At 43.3% G+C, this 17,500-nt stretch overlaps 1 protein-coding gene across 1 annotated transcript in view; it reads left to right on the top strand.

The window, feature by feature from the left end:
• LOC132840334 (golgin subfamily A member 6-like protein 22) overlaps positions 1–17,500 on the top strand; it is a 109,100-nt gene that overhangs the window by 63,820 nt on the left and 27,780 nt on the right. Inside the window, exons 12-16 of the mRNA XM_060861896.1 lie at positions 1–46; positions 385–588; positions 3,377–3,578; positions 9,213–9,336; positions 14,439–14,571. The exon at positions 1–46 is cut by the window's left edge and continues 185 nt beyond it. Of these exons, the coding sequence (XP_060717879.1) occupies positions 1–46; positions 385–588; positions 3,377–3,578; positions 9,213–9,336; positions 14,439–14,571 (709 nt within the window). The remainder of the gene's footprint in view (positions 47–384; positions 589–3,376; positions 3,579–9,212; positions 9,337–14,438; positions 14,572–17,500) is intronic.

Below are 17,500 nucleotides of genomic sequence, written 5' to 3'. Positions count from 1 at the left end.
ACAGATCCAGAGGACGGAGGAAGAGGCGGAGCTTTCTCAGAAACAGGTACGGTGTTGGTTAGTTAATGCTGTCGTTAAAGCGTAAAGCCTTTACATTTCAGGTTTGCTCTCGAAAGTTTTGCGATAATAGAAATTAATATTGATTAATAAACTAAAAATGGTAAATAACGATAATTAAATGATTGACATCGATGCCCCGCCTCCAAAAACTCTGATTTTATCGTCAGAGACTTGATATAAAGTAAGTAATAATAGAGGTAATTTAAGTCAAATATCGATGGCATCAAGTTCAATTTTTTTTTTCCACAGGAGAATAGAATTCATGTGTAGACAGTGTGTGTGTGTGTGTTAGTGAGATCTGTGGTGTGTGTGTGTGTGTGTCAGATGCTAGAGGCCCGAGCAGCTGAAATGTCGAGTCTGGAGTCTCGCTACGAACACAAAGCGAAGGAGAAGGAGGAGGCCATGGAGCTGCTCACGGACGAGCTTCAAGCAGCGCTGGAGGGATTGAAGAGCCACGAGGAGAGAAACCTGCAGCGTGAGGAGGAGATGGAGGAGTTACAGCTCAGGATGGAGCTCCAGCACAAACAGGTCAGAGATCCTCACAGCTTCCAGAGATCCTGATGTTCGCTTTAGTGTCTATATAAAAATTCAGTAATATCAGTTCGCCAACACAAAATATGTCTAATTTCTTCCTTTTCTTCTTTAATTTGCACAATATATATATATATTATTTATATATTATATATATTTATTTATTTAACGCCTCTGATTATTAGCATGTCTGGAAATGAACTTCTCTTTTCCCCAAGTGCACAAATTTAATTTGTACAAACCTAAACGCTCTGTGCAAGGTCAAGCCGGAGGAATTTAATTTTTAATCAAATAACATTTTATTTGTGTTTTTCTGAAAGCAATTTGAAGGATGACTGTATTTGATTCTTTATTACGTCGGGTAATGAGTTTGATTCTCTAGCTGCCGTAGAGAGCCGCGTCTCCGTGTCGCTCCGTACCGAGCGCCTCTTGGCTCTGCGGGTCCTTTCACTCGAGGGCCTTGTTTTTTTAATCTCAGTCTTATTCACTTGGAGAGGTGAAACATCAGCGCTAATATCGACATATAAAAGCTTATTGTGTTGTTTCAGATTCCTGAAGTTTTACGAAAAGTCGTTCGTTATTCAGATGTGTTTTAGATGAAAGATAACTCGTTAATTCGCTCGAGACGATCGTACGTCTGAAATTAATAAAAGAGCCGGCGATAGGCTTTATACGTCTTTTTACTAACGTACGCATAGTAATATAATTACACCAGAAAGACTGAAGAGGATATCATGAGCCATCAGATATGAAGCTCGTGCTACAAAGAAAGATAATTAGCATAAAAGAACCAGCTAAAGTTCATCAGCTCGTCTTTAGGAACGTCCCGGTCCGGATCGTGCTGATTTAGAGGTTGAGAGACTGTCCAAACCTCGTGATTTAGGCCACGCCCACTTCAGGTTTAAATCCGAATACGGCTACAGATATTCATTACGTATTCGCACGGTACATTACAGCAACAAATAAACAGCTATATAAAGTGATTAGATTCGACTGTGATGAAATAATTAATACATGAATAATAACTACGTACTAACTTTGTCCATGAAAATCAATTGAGAACGCAAATTAATGCAAATGTTTTTTGTGCCGTTATTCAACGGAACTAAAGCCTTCAATTCATTTTAATTTGTTTCCGTAAACTAACAATAAACAATGGGGGTCACGGTGGCTTAGTGGTTAGCACGTTCGCCTCACACCTCCAGGGTTGGGGGTTCGATTCCCGCCTCCACCTTGTGTGTGTGGAGTTTGCATGTTCTCCCCGTGCCTCGGGGGTTTCCTCCGGGTACTCCGGTTTCCTCCCCCGGTCCAAAGACATGCATGGTAGGTTGATTGGCATCTCTGGAAAATTGTCCGTAGTGTGTGAGTGCGTGAGTGAATGAGAGTGTGTGTGTGCCCTGTGATGGGTTGGCACTCCGTCCAGGGTGTATCCTGCCTTGATGCCCGATGACGCCTGAGATAGGCACAGGCTCCCCGTGACCCGAGGTAGTTCGGATAAGCGGTAGAAGATGAATGAATGAATGAACAATAAACGATCTATTGGATTTGTTCGTCGGTGTCTGCGAACTTGACGGAGTTTCGAGTCCGTCGACGCTTTACACGTAATGAAGCTTCTGTAAATCCTAGCGCACTTTGCTTTGCATGAACATACACACACTGTTACACACAGTTTGAGCGGTGGTATCACCAGAGTTCCTGTAGCTCCTGCACACCGGATTCGCCTGGAGCAGATTGTTAGCTCGAGTTATCCGTACGAACCTACTCGATGGTCCGGACACACCTTCACCAGCTGAACTCAGCATTAAAAGTTTTTTTGTTCGATACATCAGCAGGCTTTTGTAGGCAGTGGAGTCCGTAACATTTCCCGTCGTTCGCTCCGGCTTTAGAGCCGGGATTAATTTTAACAAAACGTGCCAAGTCAATGCGATTGACTCCAATTACGCTATGAATGGACGCTAAATATTCAAATGAGTGGAGCGGGCGATCGGCGGCCTGCCGGAGAATGGAGGTGTGGAACGATGCCAGTGAAAAGAACCACCCATTCATTAGCACCTGAGGTGAAATAATAGGCTCTCATTCAGCCAGCAGTAGACATGTGTTTCGGGTGTGAGAACAAGCCCCCAGTGGGCCATTTGCTTTCTTTCTTCTTTTTTATGTTGTTGTTGTTGTTGTCAGGTCTCATCAGTAGCCGTCGGCACACAGTCAAGGTTCTGAATAACAGGGCCGCATTAAGAGGCTCGAATTAACATGATCACGCTTAGACAAGTTCAATAATGAGCCACACGGTTACATACAATTAAGATAATTAAATAATAATGGAGACAGATGCAAATTCCAGATTGACAGAAGTGGACCCAGGGTGTAATTCCTATTTTGTGTGCGTTTGCTAACCACAATGGAGGCACTTAAGGATCTAAGAGGAAACCATAGCCATGTCCAATCAGCTGCAGCTATGCAGAACAGGTCTCTGAATCATAACATCCTGGAAAACCTGTGAAGTAGAGCTCAGGAGAAGTCTCAGAAGAGCCTGTAGGACACTTTGGTTTGGTCCTTCTGGGGAAAAAAAGGACAGACCTGTTTCCTTTAAGACTGGTCTCCAAGATAAGATCTAAGAACCTAAGATAGAGCCTGATCACCAAAACCTAGAACCTAACCAGAGCTGCTTAACCATTTCATCCACCATGGAGCTCGATCTGTAGGTCTGCAGCTGGACGACACTCACTAAACATGGAGTAAAAAGTGTCGGTCATTTGGGTGACGATGCTCCTCTTGCTGTTCCCCTCAGGTCCAGAAGGAAGTGGCCGAGCTGCAGAACACGTGTCTGACTCTCCGAACCAGAAATGAAGAACTGCAGAAGGTCCATGACAAGCTGTGGAAAGTGACTGAGGAGAAGAACCAGAAGGAAAAGGAGAACCAGGTCATGAGATATGAGCTCAAGCAACTGGGTCTTCAACTTCAGCAGCTTCTCTCTTTTTTCACAAAGACAGGTTAGATACTACCACGTTATTATCCTCTAGAGAACACAGTCTGTGCTGCTGCTAGAGAAAATGAATCAACAGCTTCAGTGCCGTGTGTGTGTGTATGTGTGTGTATGTGTGTGTGTGTGTGTGTGTGTGTGTGTGTCTTGGCACTCTGTGTGTGTGATCACTACATCACAGCCTGATTGGCGTGCCTCGTTAAGCGGCTTGCTAATGAAGTCAGTCTGGTGCGATGGCCTGACACCACTCTGCATACAAAACACACACACACACACACACACACACACACACACACACACACACACACTGCCTGTCTCACACACTGTCCACCCCCTCGCCCCTGACACATCAGCAGTCTTATTTCCTGCCATTATTTACATTTTCCTCACATTTACACCAGAGCCTGTGTTCATCAAACTAAAACATATCGAAAGTAAAAAGTTCTCTACAGTCAGAACGGAAAGAACCGCACAATAAAGGACATAAAGGATATCAGATCATCCCAGAATGTTAATCAGTTTATACAAATAAGGTCCACGAAGCGTTTCCGCTAGACATCAGCTTATAAACGTAAAGAGGACTCGAAGCTTAAACTTCTTACACGAGCTCGATGTAGTCATGCTGACTTTAAATGACTAGCACAGTTACCTGGAACTAGATGTTTTATTAACCAGGTGGGTATCAGGACAGGTAATTAAACCGCTAGCTAACAATCGACTCTTAATTAACACGAAATAGCAAAATTCAGTATTAATCCAGAAGCTTTTCAAGTTGTATCCATCCAGTTTATTGAGCAGAAACGTTCAGGGTGTCATTGTACTGAAGCGTATGTTTTTCTGGTATATTTACTACAAACACAAACACTAACTGACCTTCGTCGTTGTACCCTGGAAAGAAGGGACGTGTACAGGGTCACCAGAACACGGGACGGGATTTGTACAGGGTCACCAGAACATGGGACGGGATTTGTACAGGGTCACCAGAACATGGGACGGGATTTGTACAGGGTCACCAGAACACGGGACGGGATTTGTACAGGGTCACCAGAACACGGGACGGGATTTGTACAGGGTCACCAGAACACGGGACGGGATTTGTACAGGTAGAACATGCTGAAAGACGGTGTGGAGCTCCAGCGGAAGAAGAACCCCATTGTTGGAGTCCTATAAATATGTTGCGAGTGTTGATTGCAACAGCGGTGGGAGGATTGCAGTCGCTCGCGCTCGACTTGTGTGTTAGTTTGGAAAGTGGCGTGCGAGTAAGTAAGTCAGGTTCGACTGGGATATATTTACTGTTATCCGGGCTGCAGAGGTTACTTTAGGGCATGTCAGGTTTAGGATGCACATGTTTCACCCTGCTGTGCGTCTGGCTTTGTGTGTTTGCTTTAGCTGAAGCTGACATGCCCCCGCTTGGCTGTACATGTTCAATACACACGTACAGGAACTGCAGCTCACCTTAATGATGGTTTTGTGTGTGTGTGTGTGTGTGTGTGTGTGTGAGAGGTAATGATGCGGTGCTGTGCTGCCTGGCTTGGCTGTCTGTAGAGAACTCCTCATTTGCAGTCTAGGAGGCCTTTGTTGTTCATGCGCACAGTGTTGTTACGCAGCCTGGAATGTCTCATTAAGAATTAACGTGGCCATCCTTAGCAGGCGACAGGCAGAGATCATCCTGCAACACACACACACACACACACACACACAGCCCTCCAGCCTGAGCGCTTTAATTATCAGGAGTTATCTGTCCCCCTCCCCTCCCTTTGTCCTCGCCGTACTGGTTATGATCTGATTCTGAAGCATGCCGAGCTTCCGCGGCCTCACCTGGCACCCTCGCCTCCTCATTACCTTGCAGCTCCCACACGCGGCTAAACACGCCAGCTGCCTGGGTGCTAGCTTTGGGAGATTTTTTTCAAAAATGTTCAATTTTTAAAAGCTGCACAAGGACGAGGAGGTTTTTTTTAAACACACACACACATTTTCCCTCCAAAAATCTTTCCCCGGATGAGACCCCGAGGTTGCCGGGGAAAGGCGTCGTATCTAAGATTTTCCAAAGAAGAGCTTAGCGACTTCGTTCCCGGGTGTCAAGGCAACAGTTTCACAGACGCACATCTATCCATCCTTTCGTTCCGTAACATTAAAGTCGACTCGCGAGCAGCGCTGCATATTGATTTCCGAGGGTGCTTAAAATGTAAAAAGGTATCCGTGGGATTTGATCGGAATTGGTGTTGACCGTGCATACAGTAAGTGATGGATTTCATTAGAATTTTTATTTTATTATTTATTTATTTTTTTTTTTTTTATGAGGTGTGGGGAAGATATTCCGAAAACCATGAGTTCAAGTGGCTGATTGAACCGTATAAAGACAGACAGACTAAAAACCAGAGCGACCTGTGAAGGAACCCTTGCAGCCTTCGACAACAGGGGGTTAAGAGAGCGTCTTGCGCTTCAGCCACTCAGCCGAGCCCTTGGCATGGATGAATGGAGTGCTTAAGAGAACAGAGCTCCTTGCCATGCTTTGTGTTTCCCCCTTATACACTTCTGCTTCGACGTCACTGTTGTCCTAGGGCCAATCGATGAAGGACGGAGCTCTTCGCCTTCCTGCAGCGTTGCCCACTTAAACTTAGCGCTTATTGTTTCTCTTCCGCTCACTAAGATTTTTTTTCTTCTTGCAAATGCACGACCTACGTAGCGTGATGTACACCATTCCTTCGTTTCGTCAGTCTCCGCTGCACACAATTTGGCCTCGGTGACCTGCGCCGCGGCTGCTCGAGGTGTTTATTTTTTGCTGTTATATATATACGCAGCTCCGTTGCTGGAAAAAAAAAGATGAGGAGGAATAATGCATTATGCACCGGAATATAACTTAATGCAGCAGCTCCTGCGTCCGTCCCTGCAGAAGAGAGCCGAGCACCGATTGGCTGGCAGCGACATGATTTACGAGGCCGGGGTCGCGGAGGTTGCGACGGATAGAACCTTCTGGAAAATGATACACGGCAAAATAATTGAAGAATCCTTAGAAATAGTGTAAAAATGTTTAAATGCAAATGCTGCTAATGCAGAGAAAAGTGAAAAATGGAAACGTTATAGTGCGAGAGGTGAAGGCTGTGTGCTGAATGATCAAAATCCAGGACACACACACACACACACACACACACTTTTTTTTTTTCCCTTTTCTTTTTTGATGCACGGCTTTACTTCTCGATTCGATTTGTGCAATTCTTTTCTGCACACAAAAAAAAAATCTTGATGAACAAATGGCTCTTGATGCTCATACAGAGTAATACAGTAGGCCATAAATTTTCATTCCTTTTGCTCCGAAATGCCGCCCTCGGAGCGAGCAGTGACATCCTATCCCTTTCACTGAGAGGTATACATTTTAAAGATGATGGAATTATCAGTGAGATCTCTCTCTCTCTCTCCGCCTGAAAACCCGGGAGTGGACCCGAGGAAACTCTTTTCCAATACAGCTAGATTACTGCAGATAATTGTGTTACACAGAGTATCGATCGAAAAATTGTTGTACTCAGGAAACATCTAAACACACAATTTCTAGGCTCTCTTTATTGCTATCTATTCTACAACGCACCTTCTGTTTTTTGTGTCGTTGCGTTTTTTTTTGGTTTTTTTTTCGCTTTTTATTCGGAGACGCCGAATGAAAAAGATACGAATTCTATTATTATGAAGAATCGGCGTAAAATAAAACCTCGGGTCGGAACATCAGAGAAATTACTTCTTTACAAGAATCTATTGATCACTTTATATCAAAGGAGTATGTTTGACATAAGATTACCTGCCAGTTTGAACATTAGGTACACTGTGTTATAGCCCGGGGCAGTTGTAAGTCTGCCAAAGGGATTGTAAATAAGGCAGCAGCTGCGAGCGCCTCTGGCTTAGAATCAAGTCGAGCTCAAAACTCAGGAAAAACTCCAGATGATGCAAATTTTAAACTTCCCGCCTCGTCCCTTATGATGACACCTATAGGATAACGGACACGTCCTATAGCAACACATCCACTCCAAACCCTCCTCGCACACAACACACACACACACTTTTTCTTCCTTAAAAGGCCAGAATTAAACATATTTCTCTTTCTCTCTCTCTCTTCTTCTTCTTTCTCAGCCTCCAGCTTTTATATTTCACTGAAGACATTATTCCATCACTTCCAGCATTCTAAACTCAACCCCACCTGCATGGAGCGAATAAACAAACCAACCACGTGCCCCGACAACGATTAATTGTTCACCGCCGACTCTCGGCTCTCTCCCAGGTCGGCCCGTGTTAACGGGGTTATATCGGATTGATACCTTTGGATATAATATTTATTTTAATTTATTTTTTTTCTTAGCCATAGCTGAATTTTAAGCACCTTTCTACCTCGTCTTATCGATTTATTTAGATGTACAACAACTTTGTGTTTTTTTTTTGTTTTTTTTTTTTTACCTTGAGGTTCTGTAATCTAGCTGAGGTGGGCTTGTGTTCAGGCTTTGTGTGTGTACGTGGTTAAATATTTAGAGATTTCGGTTGCCTCTTCAATTTCCTGCGGCTCCAATTTAAACAGTTTGGGCCCTGTAACGCTATAAATTAATCATGTTTGACCGTGGATTTTTAGCATTCACTTTTAAGCAGCAGTTCTCCCTACCAGCCGTATATAACACACTATTTAGAAGAGACTGAAAGCCCTTAAAGCTCTGCTGTGCTGGATCCATTACACTCAGCAGCTCAAACTAAGGGGAGCTCTACTTACAAAAATAACACAATCATCTCTGCATTCAATAATCCATAGTCTGAGACTCAGTTCTGACTGGAGTCTGTGTTTTATTAGATCTATTTCAAAAAAAAAAAAAAAAAAAAATTATCCCTCACTTTATATCAAACGTAAAGGTACAACGCGGCTTCGACGTGTCGTCTGAAAGTAGTTGTTTTAAACACACGCTCAATATATTCACTATAGGAAAGGAAGAACAGTGTTTTTTTTTTTTCATGATAGATGTATGAGAGAAGGGAGGGGGTGGAGGGGGGAGGGGGGAGGGAGTACATGGGCTCAGCTGTATTCATCATGGTTTGAGTTCAGGTTCAAAGTAAAGAGTGCCATCTGTCGTCAGAGACCGGAATTTATTCCCGCTTTGTGGCAGCAACAACAAAAGAACGGAGGCTGAAAACGTATAGCACGAGCGCAGACGGACAAATATAAATCATAATAATATAGAATTTTTCAAAACAGCATTTTGGTGAAGGAAAATGTTTTCGTTGTGGCACAAGGATATGATTTGTAGTCTTAGTCCTGAAATATAACACCGCTGGCTCGGTGTGGTGTCTTACAGCACTGCTAAAAATACTGAAATTAAAGATTACTGGATGAATTTCTGGATGAATTTGAGCTCCAGTCAGTTTTTTATTTTTTTTTTACAATTTCTTCTTATTGTGTTAGTTGTTTTTAATAAAAGAAAAATATTGCTAATAATAAACAGGGGATACGATTGACACACAGATCTAAACGAACATATATACGTTTCCATTATGTCATGATATTCACAGATGTACACAACGTATAGTTTAAATATAAAACAGTAATTCATCAAGGGCTATTTAAGACCTTAAGGTCTCTCTTTTTCTCTTTCTTTCCTTCCTTTCTTTTCCTTCTCTTCAGCTGATGCTGTACTGGAGCAGGAAGACAGCGCTGTTTTCATACCATCGTTGCTCAGGAACACAGAAGAGCAGCTGAATGACAATCCTGAAGAGAAAGAGGACATCCCTCAATTCACCTGGATACAGTAAGATACAGTAACAATGTAAAACCACTGACACACACAGATACAGTCAGATACAGTAACAATGTAAAACCACTGACACACCTGGATACAGTCAGATACAGTAACAATGTAAAACCACTGACACACAGATACAGTCAGATACAGTAACATTGTAAAACCACTGACACACACAGATACAGTCAGATACAGTAACAATGTAAAACCACTGACACACCCAGATACAGTCAGATACAGTAACAATGTAAAACCACTGACACACAGATACAGTCAGATACAGTAACAATGTAAAACCACTGACACACACAGATACAGTCAGATACAGTAACAATGTAAAACCACTGACACACACAGATACAGTCAGATACAGTAACAATGTAAAACCACTGACACACACAGATACAGTCAGATACAGTAACAATGTAAAACCACTGACACACACAGATACAGTCAGATACAGTAACAATGTAAAACCACTGACACACACAGATACAGTCAGATACAGTAACAATGTAAAACCACTGACACACCTGGATACAGTCAGATACAGTAACAATGTAAAACCACTGACACACAGATACAGTCAGATACAGTAACATTGTAAAACCACTGACACACACGGATACAGTCAGATACAGTAACAATGTAAAACCACTGACACACACAGATACAGTCAGATACAGTAACAATGTAAAACCACTGACACACAGATACAGTCAGATACAGTAACAATGTAAAACCACTGACACACCCAGATACAGTCAGATACAGTAACATTGTAAAACCACTGACACACAGATACAGTCAGATACAGTAACAATGTAAAACCACTGACACACACAGATACAGTCAGATACAGTAACAATGTAAAACCACTGACACACACAGATACAGTCAGATACAGTAACAATGTAAAACCACTGACACACACAGATACAGTCAGATACAGTAACAATGTAAAACCACTGACACACACAGATACAGTCAGATACAGTAACAATGTAAAACCACTGACACACACAGATACAGTCAGATACAGTAACAATGTAAAACCACTGACACACCTGGATACAGTCAGATACAGTAACAATGTAAAACCACTGACACACAGATACAGTCAGATACAGTAACAATGTAAAACCACTGACACACAGATACAGTCAGATACAGTAACAATGTAAAACCACTGACACACAGATACAGTCAGATACAGTAACATTGTAAAACCACTGACACACACGGATACAGTCAGATACAGTAACAATGTAAAACCACTGACACACACAGATACAGTCAGATACAGTAACAATGTAAAACCACTGACACACAGATACAGTCAGATACAGTAACAATGTAAAACCACTGACACACAGATACAGTCAGATACAGTAACAATGTAAAACCACTGACACACACAGATACAGTCAGATACAGTAACAATGTAAAACCACTGACACACAGATACAGTCAGATACAGTAACAATGTAAAACCACTGACACACAGATACAGTCAGATACAGTAACAATGTAAAACCACTGACACACAGATACAGTCAGATACAGTAACAATGTAAAACCACTGACACACAGATACAGTCAGATACAGTAACAATGTAAAACCACTGACACACAGATACAGTCAGATACAGTAACAATGTAAAACCACTGACACACCTGGATACAGTCAGATACAGTAACAATGTAAAACCACTGACACACAGATACAGTCAGATACAGTAACAATGTAAAACCACTGACACACAGATACAGTCAGATACAGTAACAATGTAAAACCACTGACACACCTGGATACAGTCAGATACAGTAACAATGTAAAACCACTGACACACACAGATACAGTAAAATAAACGAAATTCCTGTGATGTCATTTATAATCCTGCGCTAACAAACACACAAATTGTCCCTGATAGGAGTTTTTTCAGCGTAGCTCCATCATCCTTCAGGATGAATCCCATGACACCAGGACCACCTGTAGTTGGTGGAGATGCTCTGTGGTCTGTTGCGTTGTAGTTCGTCAGGAGAAGCGTAGTTTGTCGGCGCATGTCTTACCGCGTGTGTCCTCGTGTGTTTAAACAGCATCTGTGTGTAATCTGTGTACCGTGTGCGTCAGCTCCAAACCAGCATGTGCTCATGTAACTAGCGCTTTGCCCTTTGGAGTATTTAGTTTGATCTTCGCCTGCTGGCTGGCTTCATCAGTTTTATTTGAAATTTCATTCACTTTTTTCTGTTTTTTTGGAAGTTGTTAACATGGCGCACCCACAGGTGGCTCGACGGGGTCCCGGCTTCTCCCACCGAGCACAAATGTCCATTATTACTCCAGATGTCTTTCAGCTGTGTCTGGGAAACCCCCATCGTTTACCCCCCCGTAAACTTTCTGTCGTCTCATGAAATCCGCCTTTCTGCAATTACAGCTTTCTGTTTTCAGCCTGCGAAGCCTCGTGTCTCCTGTCGCTCGATCAGTTCGGATTAATGAAATTGACACGTAAATTTATACGTCCTTCACGTGAAACACGGAGTGACTTTTCTGTTGCAGGATAAATAACTTCAGTACACATTCAGGGATGGAAATATGTTAGCTGGTTAAGTGGCACATATCAGTGGCCTCTGCTTCTTATACCAGAACGTCAGACGGCGCTCAAAGCTGTAACGTGAACGACAGGTTTATATTAACATGATCATTAATTTCTAATAAATACACTCAATTAATGGGATCGTTTCCATAGTAACCGCTCATTCGCAGAGATTTACACGGTAGAAATATCACGAAACGGTGTAATAATGATCTGATATTTATTTTTTTTTTTTTTATTTAGTTGCTAAATGGGGCACGGTGTCTTAGTGGTTATCACGTTCGGCTCACACCTCCAGGGTTGGGGGTTCGATTCCCGCCTCCACCTTGTGTGTGTGGAGTTTGCATGTTCTCCCCGTGCCTCGGGGGTTTCCTCCGGGTACTCCGGTTTCCTCCCCCGGTCCAAAGACATGCATGGTAGGTTGATTGGCATCTCTGGAAAATTGTCCGTAGTGTGTGATTGCGTGAGTGAATGAGAGTGTGAGTGTGTGTGCACTGTGATGGGTTGGCACTCTGCCCAGGGTGTATCCTGCCTTGATGCCCGATGACGCCTGAGATAGGCACAGGCTCCCCGTGACCCGAGGTAGTTCGGATAAGCGGTAGAAGATGAGTGAGTGAGTGAATGAATAAACCTCTGAAGACTAAACCTGCTCCAGATTCGGTGACTATACTGTATATAGTTTGATATTTAAACCCCTTTTCACAGTGGCTTTCACGATCGCCGACCAAAGTTAGCTCCTGAACACAAAATTAGATCCGTTTCTCCTGCTATTACTCGTACATTACGATTTAACCTTTCCCCTGCACTATAAGCGTCCCGATTGTGGTCGAATAGGCATTTGCCTTGTGTGTATTTAACTCTCCTCAGCCATGCGGTATTTGACTGCACTAATGCAGGCGTGAGGCAGAGGAGCACATGTTCGTAGCCCACGGAACGTCCAGTAGAGGTTGTGGAAATTGTAATAATTTGTCGTATTGATCCTTTCGCCACGGCAGTCGGTTCCCATTGTGGCAGAGCAGAAATAGACACTTCATCGATTGCCTCTTTACTGCCGCACTTCCCGGCCTGGGAAGGAGGCTTCCTGCTGCCGCAGGACCCCATTGTCCCTCACGCCTGCAGATTTAAATGACCTCTGAGATATTAAAAAAAAAAAGGAGGGAAACCGGTTTTAATTCTGAAAAGCAGCCGCTTCATGCTCGCTTTCTTGCTTTAACGCGCTTGATTTGATTTATTTCCCGTGCTCCAGTCAGAGGGCCACGACGGCCGTGTGAACAGCAGTGATTTTACCAGATTACACATCATTATATTTTATAAATGATTATCGTTAACGTTCATGTTAAAGACATACATATCTCTGGTCACCTGGAACTAAATCAGCCACGATTTGTCGATCGCTATCACGATTTATTAAAAAAATTAATTTAATAATTAATCTTCAAATAATGAATCACACCCTGGGATACAGAGATTAGACGAATTGTGTTTATTTTATAGTAAAAATGAATATTTTGTACCTTTACTTTTACTTTCACTGTCACTGAATCTGAAGGCTCTTATAATAACTGCTATAATTTTATTTTTTTATTTTGGTGAAGGAAAATGTTTTCATTGTGGCACAAGGCTATGATTTGTAGTCTTAGTCCTGAAATATAACACCGCTGGCTCGGTGTGGTGTCTTACAGCACTGCTAAAAATACTGAAATTAAAGATTACTGGATGATAAAAAATTTATAAAAAACATATTAAATAATACAATTAGACAACATTGAAATGTTCAAGGGGGGGCACGGTGGCTTAGTGGTTAGCACATTCGCCTCACACCTCCAGGGTTGGGGGTTCGATTCCCACCTCCACCTTGTGTGTGTGGAGTTTGCATGTTCTCCCCGTGCCTCGGGGGTTTCCTCCGTGTACTCCGGTTTCCTCCCCCAGTCCAAAGACATGCATGGTAGGTTGATTGGCATCTCTGGAAAATTGTCCGTAGTGTGTGAGTGCGTGAGTGAATGAGTGTGTGTGTGTGTGTGTGTGTGCCCTGTGATGGGTTGGCACTCCGTCCAGGGTGTATCCTGCCTTGATGCCCGATGACTCCTGAGATAGGCACAGGCTCCCCGTGACCCGAGGTAGTTCGGATAAGCAGTAGAAAATGAGAGAGAGAGAGAGAGAGAGAGAGAGTGAAATGTTCTTTTCATGTAGCCCGAGCTGTGATCATTTTTTTTAGGATTTTAGATTTTTTTATTTATTTATTTATTTTTTAAAAGAGTCAACTTCTGTCGATTCTTCCTGAATGATCAGTTTTATTTATAACCGCTCAGAATTCTGTTATTTGTAACAGTGAGTAAAAATGAGTATTTTTCCCCATTCAGAAACTGTGGAGGTGTGAAAACTTTTGCACTCACCTGTCTGTACAACAGCATGCTTAGTGAATCAGATAGAGTGCTGATGTTGTGTGTAAAAGGATGTGGATGTTTAGAAGCGTTTATCCTTACAAAGTGTAAAACCTTTATTCGTGTGTAACAGGTCGACTGTAGACCAGCTTCGAGCCGAGGTCGAGCTTTTCCTGAGATCTACGATGAAAGCTGTAGAAGACGCAGCGGTGCAGCAGAGACTCGTCTGTGAGGCAGCAGGAGAAAGAGACGAGGCCAGAGAGCAGGTAAGCGTCTCTTTCTCTCTCTCTTTCTCTCTCTCATTCTCTCTCTCTGTCTCTCTCTCCTCTCTCTCTCACTCTCTCTCTGTCTCTCTCTCTCTCTTTCTCTCTCTCTCTCATTCTCTCTCTCTGTCTCTCTCTCCTCTCTCTCTCACTCTCTCTCTGTCTCTCTCTCTCTCTCTCTCTCTCTCTCTCTCTTTCTCTCTCTCTCTCTCTCTCTCTCTCTCACACACACACACACACGAACACAAACACACACACACACACACATACACATTCTCTTTCTTTCCTCTCACAACACGTGTCACTATGAACGGGCATAAAGGCCAGAAAAATCAGCTCTCACACTTTTCACAAAGGTCAGCCATGTCTGAAGCCTAGCATTCTCAGAGCCCACACACACACACACACACACACACACACACACACACACACACACACAAGACGTGTGGGATGCGGGGCCTGTGCTCGGATATTCTTTATTTATTTATTCATCCACTCAAACTCCGTCTTATCCGAGCAACCAGAAAACCATCAGGGGGGTGCCAATATTTATGATATAGCTATAGAATTCACAATTTCTGCCCAGTTGTGAAGAAAATCTCACAAAAGGTACAAGGACGCCGGTAACACATGACACACACAGCGTGTCCACTTGATCCAGCTGGCCTTTGACCCGCGAAATCTCGGCCTTATAAAGTTAATATAAAATACGCAGGTGAGGTTTGGGGTCAGTGTGTCATTAACAGGTTCAGTATTAAAGGCGCAGGCTATAATGCATCACTCACTCATTTTCTACCGCTTATCCGAACTATCTCGGGCATCATCGGGCATCAAGGAAGGATGGACGGAGTGCCAACCCATCGCAGGGCACACACACACACTCTCATTCACTCACACAATCACACACTACGGACGTGTGGCGGCACCTCGTTCTAATACAGCAGGATTTCGACTTGTAATATTTCAGAACGCCTTGTACGTGGGAATCAGGTCGGATAACGGGCGTCAGGTAGGAACTTCACAAAAGCCTGGAGACTTAATTAATCCGGGTCTGAGCGAGTTTCTTTGAAATCATTTAAATTCCTCTCGACTTCCTCTTCATCTTCTGCTCCGCACGGTGAATAATTCAGCCGGTCTTCTCTCGGTAAGGTGGTTAAATATGCCGTGTGCTTTACAGAAGTAAAGCTGAGGAGCAGAAGGGAGCTTAAGCGCGACTGATACCCGACATCGGGATCATTTTCATGTGTCGTTTGCTCTCTGATGAGCTCAGGCTAATTACGGCAGGTGTCATATCGACCACCCGGCGCTCTGATCATCCGCGTCCTCCATCACCTCAGAAATAAAGAGTGAGACAGAAGGCTAATCAACTCCCTCACACCTTCACCTCACACCGACACCTACTCCAGCGTGCACAAACCCAAGGCCTTTCATTCGCGGCTTAAAAGAAGACGAAAATAAGGACAGTTGCTTCCTTTTTTTCGCCTGGACTTTGTGTTTAACTTCATGGGACAGTTTGTCAGATGTGGGCTAGATGAAGCACAGCTCAGCTCAGGATCCTCCGGTAAACGGCTCCGTCCGACTCGCTCCATCCATTTACTCCTCGTTTTATTCCAGATATGATCCATGACCACACTTATTTTAGGCAAAATTGCCGCCCAGGTTGCAAACCAATCACGGTAAGGAATCCTTGAAGAAAAAGATAAAGCACCTCCGTGTGGCCGATCAAAGGTTTTAAATAGTAAAAACAGCAGCAGGCGTCGTAGGCGCTAAGAGTAAATCCATATAACAAATTGCTTTTGTGAGCTCTGGATGAGCCGCCGATTTTTCCGTATTGAACTTTTGTCCCATTCAGTGGCCACAGTGGGGAAAAGATACTGATCCTCTGCAGGATCAATAGACGACCAGGCTTCACTGAGCAATGCGCACACACACACACACACACACACACACACAGGAAGACTGAACACATCACTCTGTGGTGCCTCTTAAACCCTTTTCGACAAAAAACTTTTCCATCCCCCAAATTTTCCCATCCGAAAGATGACAGTATTTTGGGTTCCTCTCTTCCTCCTCTTTCCCTCCTCCTTTCCTTCCACCAGGACGTATCAGCGCTGCTCAGAGGCAAAGCTAATGGCTAAGTGTTTCAGTTCATGTTCCTACATCCATGATGGTGTGTAGGTTCTGGAATGGTGTGTAGCGAAGAACGAGAGCGTCCCGAACTGAGCCGTGAACCGGAACATCAGAGTCTGATCTCACTAACGCTCTTGTAGAACGTACGAACAAACACAAATCTCCACAGACACGATCCGATATCCAGAGGAAAGCTGGCGTCGCCTTTTTTTTTACGAGCGTCGTTAGTTATGAGCGACTCGTGTGATATTTATTATTTCTTGATTTTTCCAATGTTATTCTTTTATACATCATTTCCTGAGAACGGGGAAGAGGCGGGGCTTCTACACAGCGTCTGTCAATATCAGAGAGGTAAAAACACGTGATTGGATCATTTGTCAGGTTTATTGGGGAGAAAAATATTCTTTTACTCCCTGAATCCTCTTTTTGTGTATTTTTAATTTGTTTTAAGTCGGTGTGATAAAGTGTAGTGATGAAATTCCTGACGTTGTTACGCTTGAAATGAAAGGTGTGTGTGTGTTTATTAGGCCATAATGATGATGTCATTACTGTAAAGTTAGTGGGAAATGAACTAGTACTACAGACACCGTTCTGTCGGTTTGTGTCACCGTGGCTGTTTTCGTGAAAGCGCACTGATAAATTGCCTTCATGTTATTTCCTCATTCCTTCATCGCTCGCCGCTCGTCTCCGATACGATGCGCCGCTGTAGATGAGCTCATTACGTCTAATTTTCTATAAGATCATCAACATTAGCTGTGATGTACATTTGTTTGTGTTGCCTCATTGCACCGGAGAGCTGAAT

This window comes from Tachysurus vachellii, chromosome 25 (genome assembly GCF_030014155.1).
Source record: "Tachysurus vachellii isolate PV-2020 chromosome 25, HZAU_Pvac_v1, whole genome shotgun sequence".
Taxonomy (NCBI): Eukaryota; Metazoa; Chordata; class Actinopteri; order Siluriformes; family Bagridae; genus Tachysurus; species Tachysurus vachellii.
The sequence above is the reverse complement of the archived record's forward strand: the minus strand, read 5'-3'. Positions and strand labels throughout refer to the sequence as shown.